The 22,472-nt window shown below is 35.8% G+C and overlaps 1 protein-coding gene and 1 long non-coding RNA gene across 8 annotated transcripts; one reads left to right on the top strand and one right to left on the bottom strand.

Annotated features, from left to right (window-relative positions):
- Nucleotides 1-526: 526 nt before the first annotated feature.
- Nucleotides 527-14,591, bottom strand: LOC121969666. The gene is made up of 5 exons (XM_042519875.1): nucleotides 14,117-14,591; nucleotides 13,870-14,052; nucleotides 1,097-1,166; nucleotides 933-1,004; nucleotides 527-832 (listed from the first exon to the last, which is right to left on the bottom strand). The coding sequence occupies exons 1-5, from the start codon at nucleotides 14,441-14,443 to the stop codon at nucleotides 768-770; spliced, it is 717 nt and encodes a 238-aa protein (XP_042375809.1). The 5' UTR covers nucleotides 14,444-14,591; the 3' UTR covers nucleotides 527-767.
- A 2,132-nt stretch (nucleotides 14,592-16,723) lies between these two features.
- On the top strand, nucleotides 16,724-20,096 carry LOC121969663. 7 transcript variants are annotated; one of them, XR_006108603.1, is made up of 9 exons: nucleotides 16,726-16,892; nucleotides 17,057-17,140; nucleotides 17,556-17,693; nucleotides 17,792-17,880; nucleotides 19,073-19,249; nucleotides 19,315-19,422; nucleotides 19,509-19,572; nucleotides 19,662-19,760; nucleotides 19,845-20,096. It is a non-coding gene; the product is annotated as an uncharacterized LOC121969663 (long non-coding RNA). The 7 variants fall into 7 exon arrangements; XR_006108599.1 differs by having other exon boundaries at nucleotides 16,724-16,892; nucleotides 17,057-17,693; XR_006108602.1 differs by adding an exon at nucleotides 18,084-18,212 and having other exon boundaries at nucleotides 16,724-17,719.
- Nucleotides 20,097-22,472: the final 2,376 nt, after the last annotated feature.

Raw genomic sequence — 22,472 nt, 5'->3', positions numbered from 1 at the left:
GAATGCTTTTACCTGAGTAAAGTGAGCACATATGGCAGATAATGTTGTAACATGGGTATTTGACAAGAAATGAAGTAATCAAAGTCGTAGTTGCACGACAAATAACCATAAACAGGTATCCATGGCTAAGCTTCAAGCGTTTGAATTCAAACGTTCGTCCATCCATTAAAAAGTTTGGACCACAAATAATTAATAAAACACCAAGCTAATGTAATGGCAAGAGATGCAGAATTTTCATATAACACAAACCTGAAATTAAGCAGTAGGACACTACTTTGGGGACCACAATCAATTAACGACATAGAGAGCTCTAAGAAATGGGTCAATATCACTTAACTCGATCCCGACGAAAGAATAGAAAACGTCAGTGTAAAACAGAAAAGTCCTTGATTCCTTCAACAGGGAGAAATTTAGATATAACAAGACAAATATGTTTATATCGTCTAGTTTATAGTATTAAATTCTCAGAAATAATATTGTGCTCCAGGAATGCTGCAACTAATTTAGCTTCTTTAACCCAAAAGCATATGTCAAGCATCATATAATATAACTTACCCAGCCAAAAAAGTTCTGACACACAAATACAGCATGACAATCTATGTACGACGACATAACCCATGCAAAGCAGTTGCATAGTATTCCGAAAGAACAGTAGTTCTATCACAAGAAATGCTGACACACGGATTATACAAGAACAGTAATTCAGCTGCAAATATAATTACATCAAAAGCATTGCACTCATTTAATACATAGCTGGTGGGCGTGCTCTAAGAAACGGACTCTACCTTCTGTGCCTCCAATGCTTGGAATATGTCAGTTCGAGTCACCATTCCTGGTTTATCAAATCAAGTTTATACTACTGATACATACATGGCTGCACGATATGAAGATGGATATTCATGATAACATTATAATTAGTTTGCGGCTCTTACCTATAACTCTCTTTTCCACATCTAAAATAGGTACCCTGTGGACCTTCATCTTAAGCATTAAGGCTGCAGCATCTGCACGAATTTTATAGGAAAGAGCTCTTATCCAAACTAGATAAAAAAAGACATGTATATAAGGAAGAGAAGTCATTGGCAAAGAAGCTTACCTAGGACTGTATTGTCAGGTGTGAGTGTGATCGCAGGAGAAGACATGACTTCTCCCACCTTGGATTTCAGCTGCTAAGCAATAATTGAATATGTCAAAGCATAGAATTATAAGGAATAAAAATCGAACAAGCATTGAAAAGCTTCATATGATATTTTATTTGTGATAGATATGATAATTTTGTTATATATACTTAAGATCTGTACAATTTTACATTATAGAGACAATTATACTTACAATATAATAGTTTATGTTTTATTCTGATAAATACATAATATATATTTATATACTCAAAAAGTCAAAAAACAAACTGAACCAAATGACTTTCCAATTGTTATCGACTTATGTTTAAAGTAGCAAGCAGTCAAGGTTTATAGTATTAAAACTCATTTGGATTAATCTCAGCAAACTTACAAGTGTGTCAAACATTGACATGACATGATCCAAGACCCAAGCTCCAAAATTGTATGATATCTTTGACCTTGGTTGTGGTCATAATTCAATATTCAATAACAAATTTCTTAACAATTCTGATCCGTTTTCAAACAACTGCTGATGCTATAAACTAGACTCTATTGTCAAGTGACTAATACAAGTCTTCTTTGATGCCCAACAACTAGCACTACCATCAAGGGTGACAATTCATTGAATGTGAATTTACTGTCACTAGCACCTATTATCCAGCTAACATCACTAGAATAGTGTAAAGATAAATCTTAAGTTTTTCTAAAAATAATCATGAAATATAGCTTTCCATTAATCATTGTTTGAACTTCGGTGTCTGGTATATCTTAATAGCTTGCATGCAGCAAAATCTATATCTAACCTGATATTATACCTATGCAATTGTTGTACTAGAACTCTAGCAACTTTTATTGGCAGCATCAAGGCTATTTACTTCCTTAATTCCTAAGTAATTATGTTTCAGAAATAGCTTCAGATAATTAATTTAGTTTAAAAAAAACATTATTGTTTCTTTCAACTTTAATCCATAGGATAATGCCCACTTCTCCAAGATCTTTCATTTTAAAGACCACAGTTCAAGTATTTTGTGCTATTTAAAACTCCAAATATAATTACTACACCATCATCTTTAGAGAACTTAGAATATGCATTTGTGACACTACTATGAATTAAGTCATTCGTTAAAACTGTATTGTCAAATTCTTCATCTCATTGTTTCTAAGCTTGAGTCAACTGATAAAGAGATTTTAGCAGTTTGCAAACTTTTCTCTCATTTATAGCAAAAAAATAAAACCTTTTGGTTGATTCATAACTTCATCACTAAGATCTTCATTAAAAAAAAAAGTTGTTTTTACATGCATTTGATGTAGATGCCAATAATATATTGAAACTAAAACTATAAGTGTTTCGGGTGGATGTGATTTTTGCCACCAATGGGGAATATTTATCAAAATAATTGACACCAACCATTTGGATAAGTCTTTTGACAACTAATCTTGCCTTGAAGGCTTGATATGATGCATTAGTATCATACTTTCCCCTAAACACCCATTTGTACTCTATAGGTTTACACTTGAAGTATCCATATGCTATTGGACACTAGACAATCCATTTCATCATTAATAGCTCTTTCTTAAAAGTTACATTGCTAGAAGGTATCCCTTCATCATTGGTCCTAGGATTATTTCCATATTTCATAAAATAAAATTTTTATTAAATGTTTTATCTCTATTTCCTTCAATAAGAAAAATTAGACAATGAGGAGAAATAAAATCAAAATACAATCTTATTTGCCTCTGATTCTTTGATATATCCTACATTCAACAAATTTTGAGCCATTTCATTATCTACTATGTAATTAGAAATTGAAGAAATAGATGAATCCATGCTTGAAATTTCAGTACATTGGGAGAAAAACTATCTCAAAAAATTTAAAGCCAATAAATTTAACAATGACATTAGAAGTTTGAGCATTACCAACAAAGATAAATTTTATTCCTCCAGTACCAAGTTTACTTTTACGATGATCAAAATCATAACATAATCACACTTAAGATACATTTCAAACGTGTCATAGTTAACAAAGAAATATTTAATTATTTTTGATAGCATATGATTATGAATATGACCCGATGAGCAATGCCTCACCTCTTTATGGGATAAATTTGAATTTAAAAGCATAGTGTTAACCATATCTACTAATTTTCTAAATTTTCTTTTTTTTGCTACTTAATTTTGTTAAGGAGTATGAGAAGAAGAGCCTTGGTGGATAATTTCATTTGTTTCAAAAAATAATTAAATTATTATGAAAAATATTCTCCTCCTTTGTCGCTATGAAGAGCTTTGATTTTCTTCTCCTTTTGATTTTGATTTTTCAGAATGGACTTAATCTCTTTAAACTTAGTTTAGTAGGAGATGATAACATAGATGAAACTATAAAAGTCAAAAATAAAAAGGGCATACAATCCAGGTTTTGAAACTCTAGTCTAGGGGTCACCTAGACAGTTTTGACCTCTCTGCTTTGCCTAGGAAATAAGCGATCTGCATTAATTGGCCAATTCAAAAATTTGGTCTGGGCAATCCAGTAAAGAAAAAAAATAATAAAAATTTTAAAATTTTTGGTTCACTTAACAGTTATTATTTAACCTTAATTTCTATCCCACTTTCTGTTGGAGTTAGGAAGGTGAGAAGATGCTCCTTCCCTTTCCTCTTCCCCTCCATTCACCTTCCTCCATCAATGAAGAAAGGGGAAGAGACTTTCTACACCTATATAAGGTCGTCCAAAGCAATTTAAAATGAAGAGGAAAGGAGAAGAACATATCTTGATTCGTCTATTCACAAAGGGATTTGGTTCATGGAATCTTGAAGAGTTTTTCGATTCGTTCGTGATCGTTCTTCCAACGACAAGCGAAGATTAAGATCTATTACGGGATATCACTGTGAGTTTTACCGATTTTGTATTTCTGTATTTCATGCATTAGAATCGGCACTTTCAAGTTTAGCGCTACTCCTTTATCTACCGGAACCCAATGCCTTTTCAGATTGGAATTAGGATTTCTGGCAATCTTCAGTTTTAATTTCCCTTCTCTCCACTCTAAATATGTTTCTCTAATTTCTTATGCAATTTATATTCCTCTATTAGTGTTTTATTTCTTAATAGCTGACTTTTTCACTAGTGGTTTCACTTACTTTTTTAGATGTTCACTAATTTATCGCTTATTTTTAATGATTATTTCTCTATTTTATGTTTTGTGTGAGTTTTATTGATTTTCACTCAATTTCCTGATTTTTTATTCTATGTTATATCATCTTAATAATATTTTAATGTTGATTGTCTAGGCCCACCAACTATATTTGTTAGGGGGTTGATCAATTACCTACCATCTAATTGCTCTTTAGTACATTGATAAAATATCTCTTCCCACCATTTCAAAATATGATTCAATTCAACAAAACAAAATGCATGAAGTTTTAATATAAGAGTATTGCATTCAACCTAATACAAAAAACTTGCTGGTCATTCTTTAGCTGAATACAAATTTCACATTTATCATGAAATTGTTGGTTGTAAGAAATTAATCACATTTTGACATTCATTGTTAAGAATAAAAATCTAAATACCTAATATGGCATGCCACAAAAATCATGGTTTTACAAAACGGACTAGCTAGTTGCCTAGGTTTTTTTAACCATGGGTTGCCTCACCTAGGTGGTAAACAATACCTAGTATGCAGGTGTTTTAAAAGTAGCCTAGGCTGTCCTGTAGATTTAGGATAAAAACATTTTTTTTTTAAGTTTTCGGATCTAATTTGCTACCCAACATCCTACTTCACCTTCACATGAGCCTATTATTTTCAACAGCGGTAGACTCCCTCTTCAATCACAATTTCAGCCATTTTCTAATCATTTTTAGGCTACTCTCTGACCAAGAAATTGAGAACAAATGAGATCAAGAGGATAATCAAGGGTAAGCAAAGAAGCAAAATGAAGATCACAGGCTTCAACTGCCACCAAGAAGGCCATATTTCAAGACCAATTTCCTTAAGTTAAAGAAGATAAAATCATTAAGAGTAATATGGAATGATACATTATCGTCCAATAGTGTCACAATCAAGGACCTGTAACTACTTGACTCTAATAACAGTTGATGATTAAGTAGTGAGCTCCAATGATGAAGAGAACACTAGCATAAATCAAGAGGAAGCAACAAGCAAAGGTGAAAGTGATAATGAGGTAGCTTTCCCAAAGTAGATAAATTATTCAGTGTTCTTTCTATCTTGTCTAAATAATTGGTTAAGGTTAGTGATGAGATCCAAGGGGAAGACCAAGATGCAGCCAAGAAAACAAAGGAGGACACTTAAACTAAAAACCACCAACTAGGAGACCCTTTACACATCCCGGGGACCAATCACGAGGGCCCAAGCCAAGATCATGAAGGGAGCACTCAACAGACTAATTGAAGAAAGCCAAGGCTCAAATCCCTCGAGTTGGAACTGGAGTTGTTGCAGCAAATAACAGACCACGTGGCCTGATTAGCTTAATCCTGGCTCCTATTAGGTTAACTAGATAATTAAGAGTCCAATGGAATATAATGGGCTTCAACCTCACTTGGTCTTTTAGGGGTTTTCTTGGATGCAAGGGCAACATATTGTCCTAGAAAAGGGGGAGTGTTCGGCCAAAGAAGAGGCTAGTTGAGTGATGTATTAGTGAGACACTCAGTTTGTTGGTTCTTGAACGGAATTTTGAACTTATCAACGCAATCCTTATGGCGTTTATTGGGTCATTATCCTTCGTTTGTCACAGGTTGTGGCACCTTCTACCCTATCCATGTGGTTCCCACTTCCAAACTAAATGTGGGTCGTCAGTTCCTTGTAATTTTCTTTCGATTCAGCAGCAATTCCATGATCATTAGCTTTATTCTCTCACACATAGCAGTTAAGAACACTTGAGAAGCAATTTAAAACCTTAAGGCCTAAACTAGTTTACCAACTTTAATAAGGCTAATGATCAAATCTTAAGTTAAAAAGCTTGCAGCTAAAAATGGACAATTAAAATCAAGTTGAAGGGGAGACTTGACGCAAAGGTAAAATTATTACCGTGTGACCTAGAGGTCACGGATTCGAGTCTCGAAAACAACCTCTTACAAAGCAAGATAAGACTGCGTACAATAGACTCTTCCCCAGGACCCCACATTAGCGGGAGTTTCGTGCACCGAGCTGCCCTTTGAAGGATGAGAAAAGCCCTAAAAAGATTTACTAATGACTCTAGATATGTTGACATGCTTAGAGTTACTTAAAGAGTGAATTAAAGTTGGAATATAAATAAGTCAACCTCTAAGGAAAAGACTTAGTCCTATTGATTTCCTATCGATAATTATGGGCCAACTAAAGTAAAAAAAAAGAAATCAAATAAATCCCTCATTCTGCATGCATAGAAATGTTACTAAAGAAATTAGATCCGAAAACATAGCACAAAAGTGAAATTCTAAAGAGCACCTAATGAACCCAATAGTACCTGACTTGTTAAAGAACCCAACTTGTTTGAGTACCAAAATCTATTATCGCATCTTTTTAAATTGGTTTAGGATATATTGATAAATAAGGGAAGAATGGTTAGTTCCTCATTTGTGAGTTGGTGCATCAACTAGGCAACTATCATGCTAAGTGTTATTCATGATATAGACATGGATTGGGGTGCCGACCCATGCCGCTTGAAACATGCAATTTTACCATTTTGGCACGAGTCAACATTGATATGGTTCGGCACTAGCACTGCCACGACCGACAGAGATGCGAGGTAGAAGTGGCCTCGTTGACGCCTCAGCAAGGCCACCGCAACCATGTGGCAGCTTTGTGGAGGCCTCCGTGAGGTCGTTTGGTTGCAACCTCACCTTGTCATGGCATCATGTGGTCGCAACCATTTGTTTCCTTTTTAAAAAATTGAGGTCGTGATTAGTTTTTTTTTTTCTTTTAGATTTTTTTCTTTTTTTTTAAAAAAAAATTTGGGTTTAAGTTTTTTTTTGTAATCATTTTAGGATATCTATAGGATTTAGAACGACTAATTTTTCCCTCTTTCATTTTTTTTTAAAAATTTTTTTTCGAATGAACGCTTTTTCTTCCAATACTTTCTTTCTCTCTTTCATCAGTTTCTTTTCCTCCTTCATCCGTTTACAAAATAAACAACAAAGACTAAGAATTGTTATATAGACTAAGAAAAAAAATGCCTTTATGCCCCATTTACCCCGAAGTGCGGATTAAAAAGGACGGACTCCACAAGAATCGAGACACTTATCTGTTTACATAAAAAAAAATAATCAATGGACAGATCTCAAAGCCAGCCGCGGGTAAATTTTTATCCTTTTTTTATCCGTTCGAAATTGGATGAAACAACCGTCCATCTCTTCTCCCCGTTGGCTTATCCCAAACAAAAATCAGTAGCTTGCATGAGTTCGGTGCAAGCATTGTGGCACGAGAGGTGTGGTCGTGATCAGCCTCTCTACACAGCCATCACGAGAGGTGAGGTTGTCATTGGCCTCTTTGTGGTTGTCACGAGAGGCGAGGATGCAACCATCCTCCCTACAAACTCACGGCGAGGCCGCGATCGTCGTCTTCGCAACTGTCCGATAAGTGAGGTCACGATTAGCCTCTCCACAGTCATCTTGAGTTAATGACACATACTCGACTTCTAGCAGGTCGATGACGTCGGCTACATTGACTCTGGCAACATCATGATCACCACCCACAAGCGATTGGGCATGGGTGTTTTCTCAGCCTCCACCGGAGAGCTCCACCACCGTTTATGCATCACCCACTTCAACCAAGTCAAGCTTCACTGATGGTGCCCATCATGGCCTTGTCGTAAACTCACGACGAGGCCACGATTGGCCTCTCTTCGATCCTGACGAGTGGCAGGACCACGCGAGTTCGTTGTCGCCGTGAGCTAAAGGTAAATTGCAGCCTCTCCATGGTCGTCGTGAGTTCACGGCGTCGCGACCACGAGCTCGAGCTCGAGTGGTAGGTCACGGGCCACTAAAGGATTCCTTCCCCTTGCCCCGTAGGATTCCTTTCCCTCCATCCTTTGTTTTTCTTCCTTTCTCTTCCCTTCCCCTTAGGATAGTTTTCAACCGTTGATTCCTTTCCATTCTTCCTCCGCACTTCGGAGTAGACAGAGAATTAAGGACGGTGGAGAAGAATTATTAGAACAAGTATCCATCACAATCAAATATTAATAAAATATTTTTAATTAATATATTTTATATTTAAAAAAGCATTGGAATCGTATGGGCACGGCACGATACAATACCTAAACCATATTGTTGCGATCATAAATCAAAACTTTGACATGACTCGAAATTTTAAACATTGGATACATATATATAAATTCTTAGGTGAAATATATGTTTTAAGTTGCTTTCTAAATGATTGATATTATAGTTTAGAATTTCGTGCCATATTGATCGGTACGAGCAAAATTTATCTTCCGCTCGCCAACCAGCATGGCACCAACACCAACCCGGTCGGACGAGGCGGCACGATCACACAATCGCACAAGGCCGCTAGGTTTTTTTCAATTTTAAATTGTTAATTTCATTTTTATTTTTTTTAATGATTAATTCCCCCCACCCCTAATTCTTTCTCCTTCCTCCTTCCTCCTTCCTCCAAGTAATTTAACTTTTTCTTCTATCCCCCTTAAACACATGGGAAAAATTTTATTTTTTTCTTATTTCCTATATTAATCATTTTTCTTATTAAAAAAATATTCCTTAAACTATTAAAATAAATTAAATTCAATTTAATTTAAATCTACTTGATCCTAATCATCATATCCTAAATTAACTTTTACTCAATCATAATTTTAAAATACTAATTTAACCTAATTGTAAGTATTTATAGTAGTCAAATATTATAATAATATTTTTAATTAATATATTTTATATTTAAAAAGTACCTATGACACCGAAATCGTATCATTCCAATCATAAACCAAAACTATAGTATTTTTTAATTAATATATTTTACATTTAATAAAGTACCAAAATCATATTGATACAGCACGATATGATACCCAAATCATATTGTTCCAATCATTAATCTAAACTCCAGCATGGCCTGAAATTTTAACCCATGCTTGATATTATATGTTTATATGATGATCAAAAAATTTGATATCTTATCACATATCTTAATATACACTTGACACACACCTTAATCTCACTAAAATTATGCAATCATTATTTCTGCCCACCCATGTTTTACACATGTAATTCACTTATATTTATGTCAATAAATAGAGTTGACAATTTTGTGTAGTATGATCATATACATCAGTAGCTACTTACATATTTAACATTTTTAATCCTATCCCATTGTGTTAAAATCATGCAATACAATATTTTTATAGAAAAAATATATTTTCTTTAGATTCAGAGAAATAAAATGTACTTCCATGTCAATTTTTATGATTTTTGAATTTATATTTGTTTTTTTATGAATTTGCAAAAATTTGACACCTAGAACTTTTAAAATTCCAATCAACTAGATCAGAGAATTAATCGAGGATTAGAATATCAGTTGACTGAAGCAATTTACAGTTTACTATAAATCTGTTTTAGTCGTCAGAAATAGAAAAGCCAGCACAATAACGAGTTTTTAATACCTTTAATGAGTATTTTACACCTTTATTCATTGATTACACTGTTTAATATCATGATACCAGTCTTACACATATTTTTTATACCAATAAAGATAAGGCAGCCCGATGAACAAAATTCCCGGCAATGAGGGGTCTCAAGGAAGAATCTATTGTACGCAGCCTTATCTTGTTTTTATTTATGCATGTTTCATTTATCACATGCTTATAAATTTTTTAATAATAAAAAAAGACAGTCCGGTATACAAAGCTCCCGCCAATGCGGGGTCTTGGGGACAGATCTATTGTATACAATCTTACTGTGACCTTTAAGTCACAAGGCAACAACTTTAACTTTGCGCCAAGGCTCCCCTTCGCTTATAAATTTTTTAATGTATGACAAAATAGAGAAATGTGAAGATCAAAGTTAATAATCTTACCCAAACAAAATATAATGAACATGCCAAAGATAGCTTGACTCAAGAGCATGGGCTCCTGTGGATGCCCTGATCGAGGGGAGGGAGAGCTAAGGTTGAGGGAAGCATTAAGTTTCTAATTGTCTTGATGCATTTTTATGGTTATTCTTGTCCTTAAGAGAAATGAATTGTTAGAAAAATGCTTACTCCCTTATACTTAGGTTAAATCACTTTGTTTTTATTGTTAATATGACTTAAGTATGTATTTGGTGTTGGTGTATAAAGTATGTTGGCTTATTTGTGCCAGATGGATTCCATTGAAGGGAAAATAGTTCACACTGAGTGAATGTTGAGCTCGAGGACAAGTAGTTAGATCAAGAAAACGTTTAGAGAACTTAAGGGCAGGTAGCTCAAATCATAGGAATGCTAGGATGACTCAAGAGTATGTAGTTAGATAAGGATAAGCTTAAACAACTTAAGGTAAGTAACCTGGATCGAGGAGGTGCTTAAACAACTCAAGGGTAGCTAGCTTTGATCAATGAAGAGCTGAGAAGACTCAAGGGAAAGTAGCCAGATTGAGGAGGCACTCGTACATCTCGAGAGTAGGTAGCCAAGATCGAGGAGCTAAAAATCAAAGACATGTAAAGTTTGTATTGTGATTATGTGAATGCAATCTTGACTTTATTTTGGAAGTGTAAAATGCATTGATGTTGTGATTTCCTAGGTAGTAGGTGAGATATCTAAAGCTTAGTTGATAAAGTTTTATGACTTTAGGAAGTTCCCAACTTGTGTTTGTCAATCATCTTGAGCCTTAGACCTTATGAAGGATTACAACTGGTTGTAAGCAGAAGTGACTATCTAGCTGTGGTAGTCAACTCAAGGGCTGGCAATTCTACTGGATGCAGGGTTTAAGCAAGTAAAATGTTTCTATTTAAGCAACAATTGAATATAAGAAATTTCAATCAACAAGAAGATTATTACAATCAAGTAAAGATATAGTTGTTAGAGTCTAATATCTTTATTTTGGGTACTAAAATTTTAGTCAACTAGAGGCGTCTAATTAAATGAACATTGGGGGGCCAAAGTTATATTAACTCCAGAAGAGATTTTGGCCACTAATAACATCGAACTACCATCTCATTTGCTATAGTCTAGCAAAATCAAGTAGCTAAAGGAATTCAAGCGGTTGAGCAAGATTAAAAGGCTTAAGCTCTCAAATCTTATGTAGCTCACAAACTACTTGGGCAATCACAATATCAACACATTTACATAATAAAAACAAATCTTACAATAAATCGATGTAATCGCAATACAAGGTTCACATATCTTTGATATTCAGCTCCTTGGTCCAGTCTACCAACCCTCGAGTAGCTCAAGTACCTCCTTGATTGAGGCTACCTATCTTCGAGTGGTCTAAGACTCCAAGCTCTTCCTCAATTAGGGTTACTTGCCCTTAAGTCGTTCAAGCAGCTTCTTGATACGGTTTACCTACCTTGACTCCTTTATGCTCCTCGATCCAAACCATCTGCCTAAGTAGTCTGAACGTATCCTCGATTCAAGCTACTTGCCATTGAGTTCTCTAAGCTCCTTAATATAGACTAACTACCCCCCCCCCGAGTCCTCTAAGCATCTCCTCAATCTGGGTTACTTGCCTCTAAACTTTACATCCACATGATTTGAGCTACCTATCCTTTGAGTCTAATCCATTAGCACAACTAAGCATGCACACTTGATGCACCACCATCTTCCTCCAAATGGGGGGTGTAATCAATGGATGCTGGGCTTCTGGGTTGGTCGCCGCGTGTGCTTCCCGATTTACCCTGGTGGCCGGTGGGAAACTTCCGTGGGACCGGGCCGGTCACCCTCAGAGATAGTCAATGAGACTAACTAGGATTATCATTTGATGCACCACCATCAAATACACATCCAATTTAAGTTGTATTATCAAACCATCATAATAACACAATGTAATCCAACCATGAGGAATTGTCTTCCCAACACCTAATGCTTTATTTCTATTGGATGGTGCAGTATTAGCAATAAGGCTTGTTTGACAAGGAGAATCGTCCTTGCAAAGAGAGTTCTTCCCATGATGAACTTTTATAAAAGGTATTATGTTGATTGTTTGCTTGCAAGTGTGTCCGTGAAGTTAAAGTATCCATTTTATGAGTAATTGGGTGATGATAGGGGCACTAATTAAAATAGATAAGTTGCAATAGATTTGAGACCTTAGGAACCTATAATAAACTTGGTTTGACCTATGTGCATGATGTGTTGCCTTTGAATTAAAGTGTAGATATATTGTTTTAGGGTTTGCTAGTGTAGGTGAGATGTTCATAAATATTATGAGTGATATACCCATTAAAGGTTATAAAAGATACGAGAGGAGTTTATACAAAATCTAGGGGAAGAGGTTGTGGATAAATTGTGAGTCAAGTGTATACCCTTGTTTAGTAAAAAAAAACTAGACGGCAGATTTAAGCTTAAGTGATCAAGGTACTAGTTGGTTAGAACCTTAACTTGATGGCCACACTATTTAACTTTGGTTACTTTACTTGTATTGCTTCATCTATATCTTAGATCCTTTATGAGATCATGACTATATGTCATGCATTTGCTTATAGTTGTTATGCTTATTTAGTGGTAAGTGCTTACAGGTGATATTCCTATTCAATGGTGCATGTTTGCACAATATTATTATTACATGTTACATGATCTATACCAGACATTTATTGTAATAAGGAGAACCTATCCTATATTTATTTCATGTGATGCATGAAATAGATAACGTAAAACTGGTTATATGCATCTTAGGCTCATTAGAGAAGATTTTAACTGGTTATTACTGAGTGCCCTATGAGCATTGATCACAAGGCATGTAACTATTATGGTCGTCGATGTCTAACTGAGAACATGTGACTTTAAAGATATTAGAGGACGTATGACGGGTATTGTCATGGATGCCTAAGGAATCATGTTATTTCAAGGATGTAATGGGGTGCATCATGTTTAGGGTTATCTATGCCAAATTGTAGATCATGTGCTCTGGCAATATTGTGGTGAGTGAGTTTTTTATATCTAACTTGTAACCAGAATGAGCTTAGAGATGTTGTAGATCTACCATGGTTAGATGCACTAACTGGAGGTCGCATAATTGGAGAAATCATGGGTCCATGATCATTAAGTTCGTTGGTTTTAGTAAGGGAATACAGAGTTTTAACTTTATATTGAAGCAGCCATTTGGGTGATCCACCCAAATTTATGTGTCGAGCATGAGCCTATACATGTGAGATGGCACAGAGGTTCATACAAGAGTGTTGTATTCAAGTAGAGACAGCACTTACGCTGACAAATATAGAATAGATGGGAAAAAAAAACAGTTGAGACTATCCAAATGATGCATTTTAAAAGAAAAAGGATCAGTAATCACGTCAAGGGTCCATGAAAAGGGGAACTAGGGGTAAGGCAGTGTCCAGTTCATCTTTTTGGCATAAATTTGCTATTATTCTGCTAATGACTAAGCCCAGCTTATCAAAATGATTCGTTAAAGCAGTGAACCGCAGTATTTTAGAAAATAATTTAACTTGAATTACTCGGTTTCAACAGATAGCAGCTACGATAAGTCTAAAACAAATATGAGAAACGTTGATGAATTTTGACTTTGATAAAAAAGAGAGAATCAGCAAGAGTATGTTGATAAAGCTTTAATGTTGAGCAGCAGGTAGAGAATACATGTGGAGGAGAGTACAAAAGCTAATACACAAACCCCATTAGGTGCTCTGGCTTTGTCCTTCTTAGAGATGACACCGATGCACCTAAGTTCGTCGTCGACCACAGGAAGCCCCGACACGAATTCGAAATTGTGTTCGATCTCTTCCAGAGCCTGCTCCGGTCTCGCCTTCCGGATCTGCGTTGACATCACCGTTGCTAGCTTCGCCGACGGCTTCGTCTGCTCCCAAGGACGATGTCAACACCAATGGACCAAAACGAAGAAAAGATTATAGGAGACAGACCTCATCACTGATGATCTGGGTTTCGAGGTAGGCGCGCAGGTCATCGTAGCTAAGGAGGGAGAAGTTCTCCGGCCACTCCCCAGATATGACGCCCTCGGGGTTCTCCCCAAGGGGCGGGCGGAGGTCGTCGGAAAAGGAAGCGGAGGCGGAGGGCGCCAAGGTCCGCTTGTGCCCGACACCGCCACTCCCGGAGCGAAGAGGCCTTCTGAAGCCACTACTCACAGTTAAAGCGGAAGCAGAGGAGAAGAAAGATTTGGAGGAGGAAGAGGGGGATTTGAGGACGGAGTGGACGAAAAGGGTTCCATGGAAAGCACTCCCGCACGCCATAGCTGATCGCTATCGTTTGCAATGCACTCGGAGCGTCGAAATCCTGAAAGGCAGTTACATCGGCCAATGCCGGTAACCCTACGCCGGGGATCGATGGGACGTTGACAGGGTGGTCTAAAGCGCAGACTCCTCCGGTCGCAGCTGAGTGTGAAACGCTGGAGGTCGAATCGTCCGGGAAGTCCCACGGGTGAGTGGACAAGTGGCGCTCGCTGGCGTTTGAAATCGTCGGTTATGGGTCCGTGGTAACTGTCGCAGGTGGATGCGATCGACACCATCGTTATCCGCCTTGAGCTCTATTGACTACGTTCGCATGGGGGCAATTTAATTTGCGTGACGACAATAATAATATTAAGATTGCAAAATATATTGTCGGTCAATATAGAAGGGTAAAAACAATAAAAATTATTATTATTATTTAATTTTATAAAAGAAATATTATATATAAAGTATTTGTATACAATCAAGTGTTTATAAACCTTATCAGCATTATTTAATTTTATTATATATAAAGTGATTTTTATATAATTTTTTAGTCAAGATTTTTTATATCTTATAGTATTTAATCCGATATTGTAATTATGATAGATGTTTTTTATTTTAAAAGGTAAGGAGTATTTTTTTTTTTTGACAATTTAAATAATTAAAGGTGATTTTTTAATTTTTACTCAATATAAAAAAGAATAAAAGCCACCCCATTTTTTAAAATCATAAAAGGTACAATTTCACGGGGATGCCAAAGGATGCAGTAGCCCTCGACTTATAAAAACATCCACAAAATATCATTCACCTCCTGCATCTTTCTAAATAAAAAAATATATGATTAATTAGATTGGATAATGTTGAGTATGGGATATCAATTTGGTTCTATAAAATTTTTTAATCGATTATCAGGATAAATTAAAAAGTATTTATGATGAACAATTCAGTAAGTCCAACATCCCTAAATTATAAATTATATCTTCGTTCAAATAATCCTGAAGCTTGTACACCTTTCTAAAATTAAGTATAGAGAAATTATAATCTCCAAGTTAATTATCTTGTAGAGATTCAATCGCTACAAGTACAGAGAGCAGATCTTTAATTTGGATCACTTTTTTATGGTTTAGGGGATGTGTCACTCGTATTTACGGTCGGATCATGATCGTGATCCGACCGTAATTAGTTGCGATCCCTTCCTGGATTCATCGTCCCCACCAGGTTATAGTTTGATTCGGAGCGGGCAACCGGAGGCCGCCCGAAGGCCTCCGGTGGTGGATAAGTGGCCAGGTTATTAGGCGTCAAGTGAGGGTGTCCTCCGGACGACCTCCGGCCACCTACTCCGAATCAACCTATAATTTGATGGGGACAATGAACCCAAGAAAGGATCACAACCAATTGCAATCGGATCAGGACCACGATCCGACCACAAATACCAGTAATATTCCCTGGATCATAAAAAATGGGTCAGAAAATCTTACCTCACAAGTATAGCGATTTGCTACATTCACTTTCGTTCATACAGATGTAACTGAATTGATACTCAAATTATAAATTTACATAATCAAAACTAAGATTTAAATCTCCTAAGGTTCATTATCTTAGGAAAATAGTTCCTGGAGGTGCTCGGTGACCATTATCGCCTTTTACATCAAAATTCACTCAAATAGGGTTTAGAATAATATTATTGCTCATCAACATCTAATGATTGAAATTTTGATAGTAAACTTTTGAGATGTTATTTTAGTGTATGTTAGTTTATTAAATAAGACTCATCACTTTATATTTCAGCATTGATGTCAATGTATGAATGTTTATATTTTTTATATTATTTGTAGGCTATGTGAAAATCTATATTAGACTTCGTCATTATTTACTTTGGCAATCAATAATTATGAAGTAATATATTACAATTAACTTCGGTACAAAATTTAATATAATAAATACTATGTTAGACTTCATAGATTAAAAAATACAGACTTTATTTCTAATTTTATCTAATATTTTACTGCGTGATATATATTTGATGAAGTAATAAGTCACAAAATTAAACTATATGTCTAAATGTTGAAGTAATAAGTTATAACTGGTTAAAAATATTTTTCTAGCTGAACCGGCACTACTAGAAATAGGGTCTATTATGATATTTTTTTAATGACATTTAATTAAAAATGTCATCATAAATATTTTTTAATGACACCTACTAAAAATAGATTATTATAAAAATAAAATATCTTATTAGATCATCTATTGTGACAATATTTATAAATGTCATTACAATTTAATCCAACCTATTTATTTTCACTGACCTAGACTTCTCTTTTCACTATCGTTCCTTTCCTCTTCTCATCACCGCAAGAAGCGACTGTGGAGAGATCAAATCGCCTGCTAATTACTTCTCCTACCAGTTCAAGTGGAAAATGGAGCAGGATCTCCTGAAATCATCGCTCTTCTTCATCGATCAGTGCATTTGGTCTGCAAAAATCCTCACTCTGTGCATGGTCTTTAGATTGAATACCTCACTCGTCTTCTTCTTCTTCTTCTTCTTCGGCATTTTGATGCTTTTTCCTCGATCCTTGTCCTTCTAGATGTGTTTCTCGAATGGTGAATCTAGGTTTTCCTTGCAATCATCTGCAGGTGAGAGCACTAATCGAAGTCGCTGTCCTCAATTTCCTGAAAACCCTCACCGCTCCCAACCCAGCCGTATCAAATCTGGCATCGGTGTGTCTCTTTCTCGATTTGCAAGCTTGTGAAGGGTTTAGGGCTTTCCATTTGATTTTGGATCCATTCCTTGGTATTATAATTAAACCCCAGTTTCATTATTAGGGTTTCATCGTGTTTGTTGTAGCTATACGTCATTTATTTTGAGTGATTTGGGATCACAGTTTGCTCACTAATAATCCCATCTAACGTACGTGATAGATTAACAACAAATCTAATGACAACGGGTTCCATCAAGGGGTTCTTGAGTGAGGTCTCATCAATCTATTCTATCGCACTCTATTTGCACAAGATCTTTCATGAGAGCATAGGGTGCAAAACCTTTCACAAGAGATATAGTTTCTGTAATTAACTCCCAATATCTCACACTCTACACATAGCATGAATTTCTTGTTCTTGTTGAGTTTCTCTGCAGTATAGATGGTCATGGCGATGTGCTTCCGCATTGTCGGGGAGGGGAAGCTTGTCACGCAACGAAAACTTTTCTATAAGCTTCTTTGTGACTCACCTGACTATTTCACATCTTAGGATCAAGTCAACAGAGCAGTACAAGGTCACCATGTTCTATCATCCATATTGGTATTGAGTATTAACTATAATCTAAGTTTACTTTGCACCTAGTTGCTCAACTTTCTCAAATAATTGTTGCAGATGTTGTTGCATTGCTCCAGTGCACTCGACATAGTCTAGGTATCATGGCTTCTAGCAAAGTCACAATTGTTGGGAGATTCCTGTTAGAGGTGCAACTCTGCAACTTTTTGTTTTAAGTGATCCAGATTTATATTTCAACTTTATATTACTTGTGTCATATATGATGTAGCATTCACCTTTTATGTGAATGTTATTCACTTATTAAATGAACATTGGAATATGAGTGTTGTCTTTTTCCCTTTCTTTTGATTTATCCAAACTACTTGATTGTTGATATATTGTATGTTTATAGGAGCTTGGTGAATAGAATGTTGATTGTTCTATGCTTGGACAAGTTGGCTATGCTATAACCGGAGACCTTTATGCATTGAACATATTTGTCCTTAATTATGATGTGAGATATATCATCATAGTAGAGAAGGTAAACTGAGACATTTTACAAATTATGGTGATAAATCCTCTCAATTCCACTAATATTATTTAATTGAGTATGATGTTATATTTCAACAATTAGTAGAAGACCGATTTTTCAACCAAACTAATCAATTATAATCACTGCTAAAGGATACCCTAACATTGCTACAAGGTTGATGCATCCATTAATTCAGTATGATTTTCTGTCTGAAGTTTTGGTTGTTGGACCACCTCCTCGATCAAAATTTATCAGAATGAAAAATTTATCTCAATATTCAATGCTTTGATGCAAGAACCTAAACATTAGTATGAACAATATAAATAGGTGTATGGCTTCAGCTTCCAGATGTAGGATAGCCACTTCTAGTATACTTAGCAAACTCGTAAGCATCACACACCAACATATTTTAGTACTATATTTTATAAAGTGAAGGAAATTAAGATAGATATATGACTGAGTAGATGATGCAATGTAGCAGCTGCACGTCTTCCAAAGAACCTTCATAAGATGACATTGCAATCATTCCTGTAGAATTTACATGTTGTTTTGAATATCCAAATTATATAGACGAAGCTTAAAATCTCAAGCCTTGCAGGAGTTTTGATTGCTTCTATTACAATTAACATAACTACAAGTTATCCATATAAGAAACCCATATTACAAATCCATGCAGTAGCTATAATATGAAGTTAGATAGGTGTTAGGCAAATTTTGGTTTACATGGGGTATGTTATGTCTTAAATACAATATTTGTTCAAATGTTATACTTTGTTTGAAATATTTATTCACATGTTTTTTCATCAATTTTACATGTGGTATATTTAGATTTGCCATTACTTTATCATTATCTTGAAATTATCTTGCAGTTACCTTTACAAATACTTGAAGAAAGAAAATAGAGCTGAGTATGTCTCATTTGTGGATCCTGGTCACATACCAACATGTGGTGTGGGCGAAGAAGGCAGTAAATTGTCACAACATATTGCTGAGCAGTTGAGAGCATCAAACAAAGATAGTATCTGCTTCATTCCATACAACACTAGGTAAGATTTTAATTATTAATCAATTCCTATTACATATTAGTCAATGTTTTTTTTTATTTGTGCAGATACCATTGGATCCTGACTATAATTAATGAAGATAAGAATATGATATATTTATTGGACTCTTTGAGTAATAGGAACCGAGATCATGCTTGGCAAACTATTGTGACCAAGTAGGTAGTAGATTATGTTGATTGTGAATATATACATTAAATTTATTAGAGGTTGATAAAATAACTTTCTATGTTTTACAATGTAGTGGGGTTAAGTTATACAATGCGTCAAGGGGAATTTCAAAAGGACTTGGTTTTAAATAATTGACGGTATGTATTGTGACTATGTATTTAGACATCAATTAATAATTCTTGTTATTTGGATTATGACTTATTGATAACATTTTCAATTTGATTAGGGTAATCTAAAATAAAAAGGTGGTGTTGAATGTGGATATTGTGTAATGCGGTACATGAAAGAGATAGTCTTGGATAAATATCCCCAACTGGAGATGAAGGTGAATTTCTTCTTTATAAAATATCTTCTTTATGAAATATTGAATCATTTTACATTGACTCTCAAATTTCTGTTTATGTTTCAGTTTGCAATATCAAAAAATAAACAGTATTACAATCAATCTCAGTATGATGAAGTCAGAAGTGAATGGAGCGAATTCGTCTACTTCTATATAGGTGCTTAAGTGTAGGATGTGATATAAATTTTGGATTGTATTTAGAAATTTATGGATACAAAAATTTTTGGGTTATGGTTAAATATGTCTTTTATGAATACACTTTTGGATTGTATTTGATACATATTTATGATATATTTGTTTAATTTTGATTGTGAAAAATATTGTGTTGGAGTAACATATTATCATATACTCTTTTGGTCAATTAAAATTATATTGTAGTAAAATATTGTCAATTACTTCGACGGTATAAATAAATGATGGAGTAATACAACACAAAAGACTACAATAAATTTAAATAGTGGCGTAGTTAAAGAAACTATTTACTTCACTACTGAATAAATTTGGGAAGTAGTTCGTATAAATTACTTTGCTACATTTGAATTTATTTGTTGTAGTAAAATATGCTCTATTACTTCTATACTATGATGAAGTAATACAATAATAAGTACTTCGACTAAGTCAAATATATGGAAGTAAAATAAAATATTTACTGCACCAAAATTCAAAAAATCTGAAGTCGTATATATATTTTACTTCGTCAAACAATGTAACCTATGAAGTAATATATCCTCAATTACTTCGGTATTTTTACTGGTCTTGATGAAGTAATAAAGGTTTTTTACTTCGAAAACGGTTCGATTTTGAACCGGTTTTGAACCGGTGATAGACTTCGGTAACGTGTGGTGAAGTAAAAAATTTACCTTTTTACTTCACGTGCGTCTACTTCGGTAATTAACTACCTATTACTTCGGATAATATCCGAAGTCTATTGCTGATTTTCACATAGTTTCTATGCGCACGTACAAGTGAATTTATTTTTGTAACAACTAATGGAATGTTTGTAAGATTGGAACATTGATATGAAATTGTGCATTATTATAGTTGCTAATTGCTCTAATGATACACCAATAGACTTGATTTAGAGAAGTTGTCAATTTATTTTTTATTTTTGGTAGCTCAGGTATCTAATTTTTATGATTCGATTAATTTTAGAGGTGATCGATGCGATTCTATAAAAATTTTCTACCGACCATTAGGATAAATCTGAAAATTACAGATGAGTTCTGACATATTGCCTAGGATCATGAGTGGTTCGAGCATCACGAGTGTTCCAGACAATATACCGTGGATGGTCAAACCACTAGTCAACGAATCTACTATCGCATGTTACTCCTCAAAGATCATTAGGGTAAATGAAGAAAGGACTTCTATTCGTGAGGGGCACCAACTGATGTTGACAAAGTCACAGTGAGTTGGAAGAAAGTGGGGCCATCGAAGATATCTCTTGATCCCGTCCGGAAGCTGAGTCGGATGAAGGTGGGTCGCGCTGTCGCTGTTGTTGACGGAAAGTCGCTGCGAAGCCTGGACGATCTGGTACCCGTCGAAAAAGCTTACACGAGCGGATGACCGGGGGGGTGGTGACCAAGCAAGGGTCCTGCACACCCCGACGAGCCCACGAGTCGTTAGAGACCAGAAACTAGGAAAAAAGTCCCCGGGTCAGGCCCTCCGATGCTCAAGTCAGATACTTTTTCCCTAGAAAATATAGAGAAAGGACGAAAAGTAAGAGACGAGTATGAAATGACGAGTGAGCGTGCCTGCGTAAGGATGAAGGCTCTCTTTTTATACTGCTGTGGACGTTTCTGTAGTCTGTCAAGTGTCAGGGAATGTCGGGTGTCAGGCTTTGTCCGACAGTGAATGACACGTGGTGTCCTCCTATAGGTCTGGGAAGGAATCAGCGGGCGGTGAACATCAAACCGTTAGCATATTCTCTGACAGGCGGTGATTATTCCCTGACAGGTTGTTACGATTCCCTGACTCGCTTGTCGTGTAGTGTCTGCTTTCCTTGACCTGTTAATCCTGGATTGGGTCTTCGTACTGGCTCACCCCGACTTGTGGGTACTAACCTGCCTTGTGAGCCACTGCCCCGCCTTGCCTTGTATAGCGACCTGTATGCTTTAGTCTTGTTCTGATTATTCTGCCTCCAGACCTGTATGCCTCAATTTACTTCCACTTATCTCGAGTCCTGACCTGTGTACGTCTGTTGCGACCTGTATGCTTTGGTCTGCATTTCCTGACCTATACATCCTTACTTGTAAATCTCTGTGTGTTCCGATTCATAAGTCTTGACCTGTATCCTTGGTTAGTACATCCTGACCTGTACACTTTTGTCTATGTACTCCATGCCGTAAGGCCATAAGTCCTGACCTGTATCCTTGGCTAGTACATCCCGACCTGTACGCTTTTGTCTATGTGCTCCATGCCGTAAGGCCATAAATCCTGACCTGTATTCTTGGCTAGTAAAGTACATCGCGACTTGTACGTTTTTATCCGAATATCTAATGTCGTAAGGCTATAAGTCCTGACCTATATCCTTGGCTAGTATATCCTGACTTGTACGCTTTTGTCTATGTACTCCATGTCGTAAGGCCCTAAATCCTGACATGTATCCTTGACTAGTAAAGTACATCCCGACCTGTACGCTTTTGTCCGGATATCCACTGTCATAAGGCTATAAGTCCTGACCTGTATCCTTGG

The sequence above is a fragment of the Zingiber officinale genome, chromosome 4A, assembly GCF_018446385.1.
Source record: "Zingiber officinale cultivar Zhangliang chromosome 4A, Zo_v1.1, whole genome shotgun sequence".
In the NCBI taxonomy this organism is placed as follows: domain Eukaryota; kingdom Viridiplantae; phylum Streptophyta; class Magnoliopsida; order Zingiberales; family Zingiberaceae; genus Zingiber; species Zingiber officinale.
The sequence above is the reverse complement of the archived record's forward strand: the minus strand, read 5'-3'. Positions and strand labels throughout refer to the sequence as shown.

Coding starts and splice junctions, on each gene's coding strand:
- LOC121969666 (XM_042519875.1), bottom strand. CDS start 14,443: ATGGCGTGCGGGAGTGCTTTCCATGGAACCCTTTTCGTCCACTCCGTC. Junction 1,005..1,096: donor ACCTGACAATACAGTCCTAG/GTAAGCTTCTTT, acceptor AAATTCGTGCAG/ATGCTGCAGCCTTAATGCTT. Junction 833..932: donor TGTGGAAAAGAGAGTTATAG/GTAAGAGCCGCA, acceptor TTGATAAACCAG/GAATGGTGACTCGAACTGAC.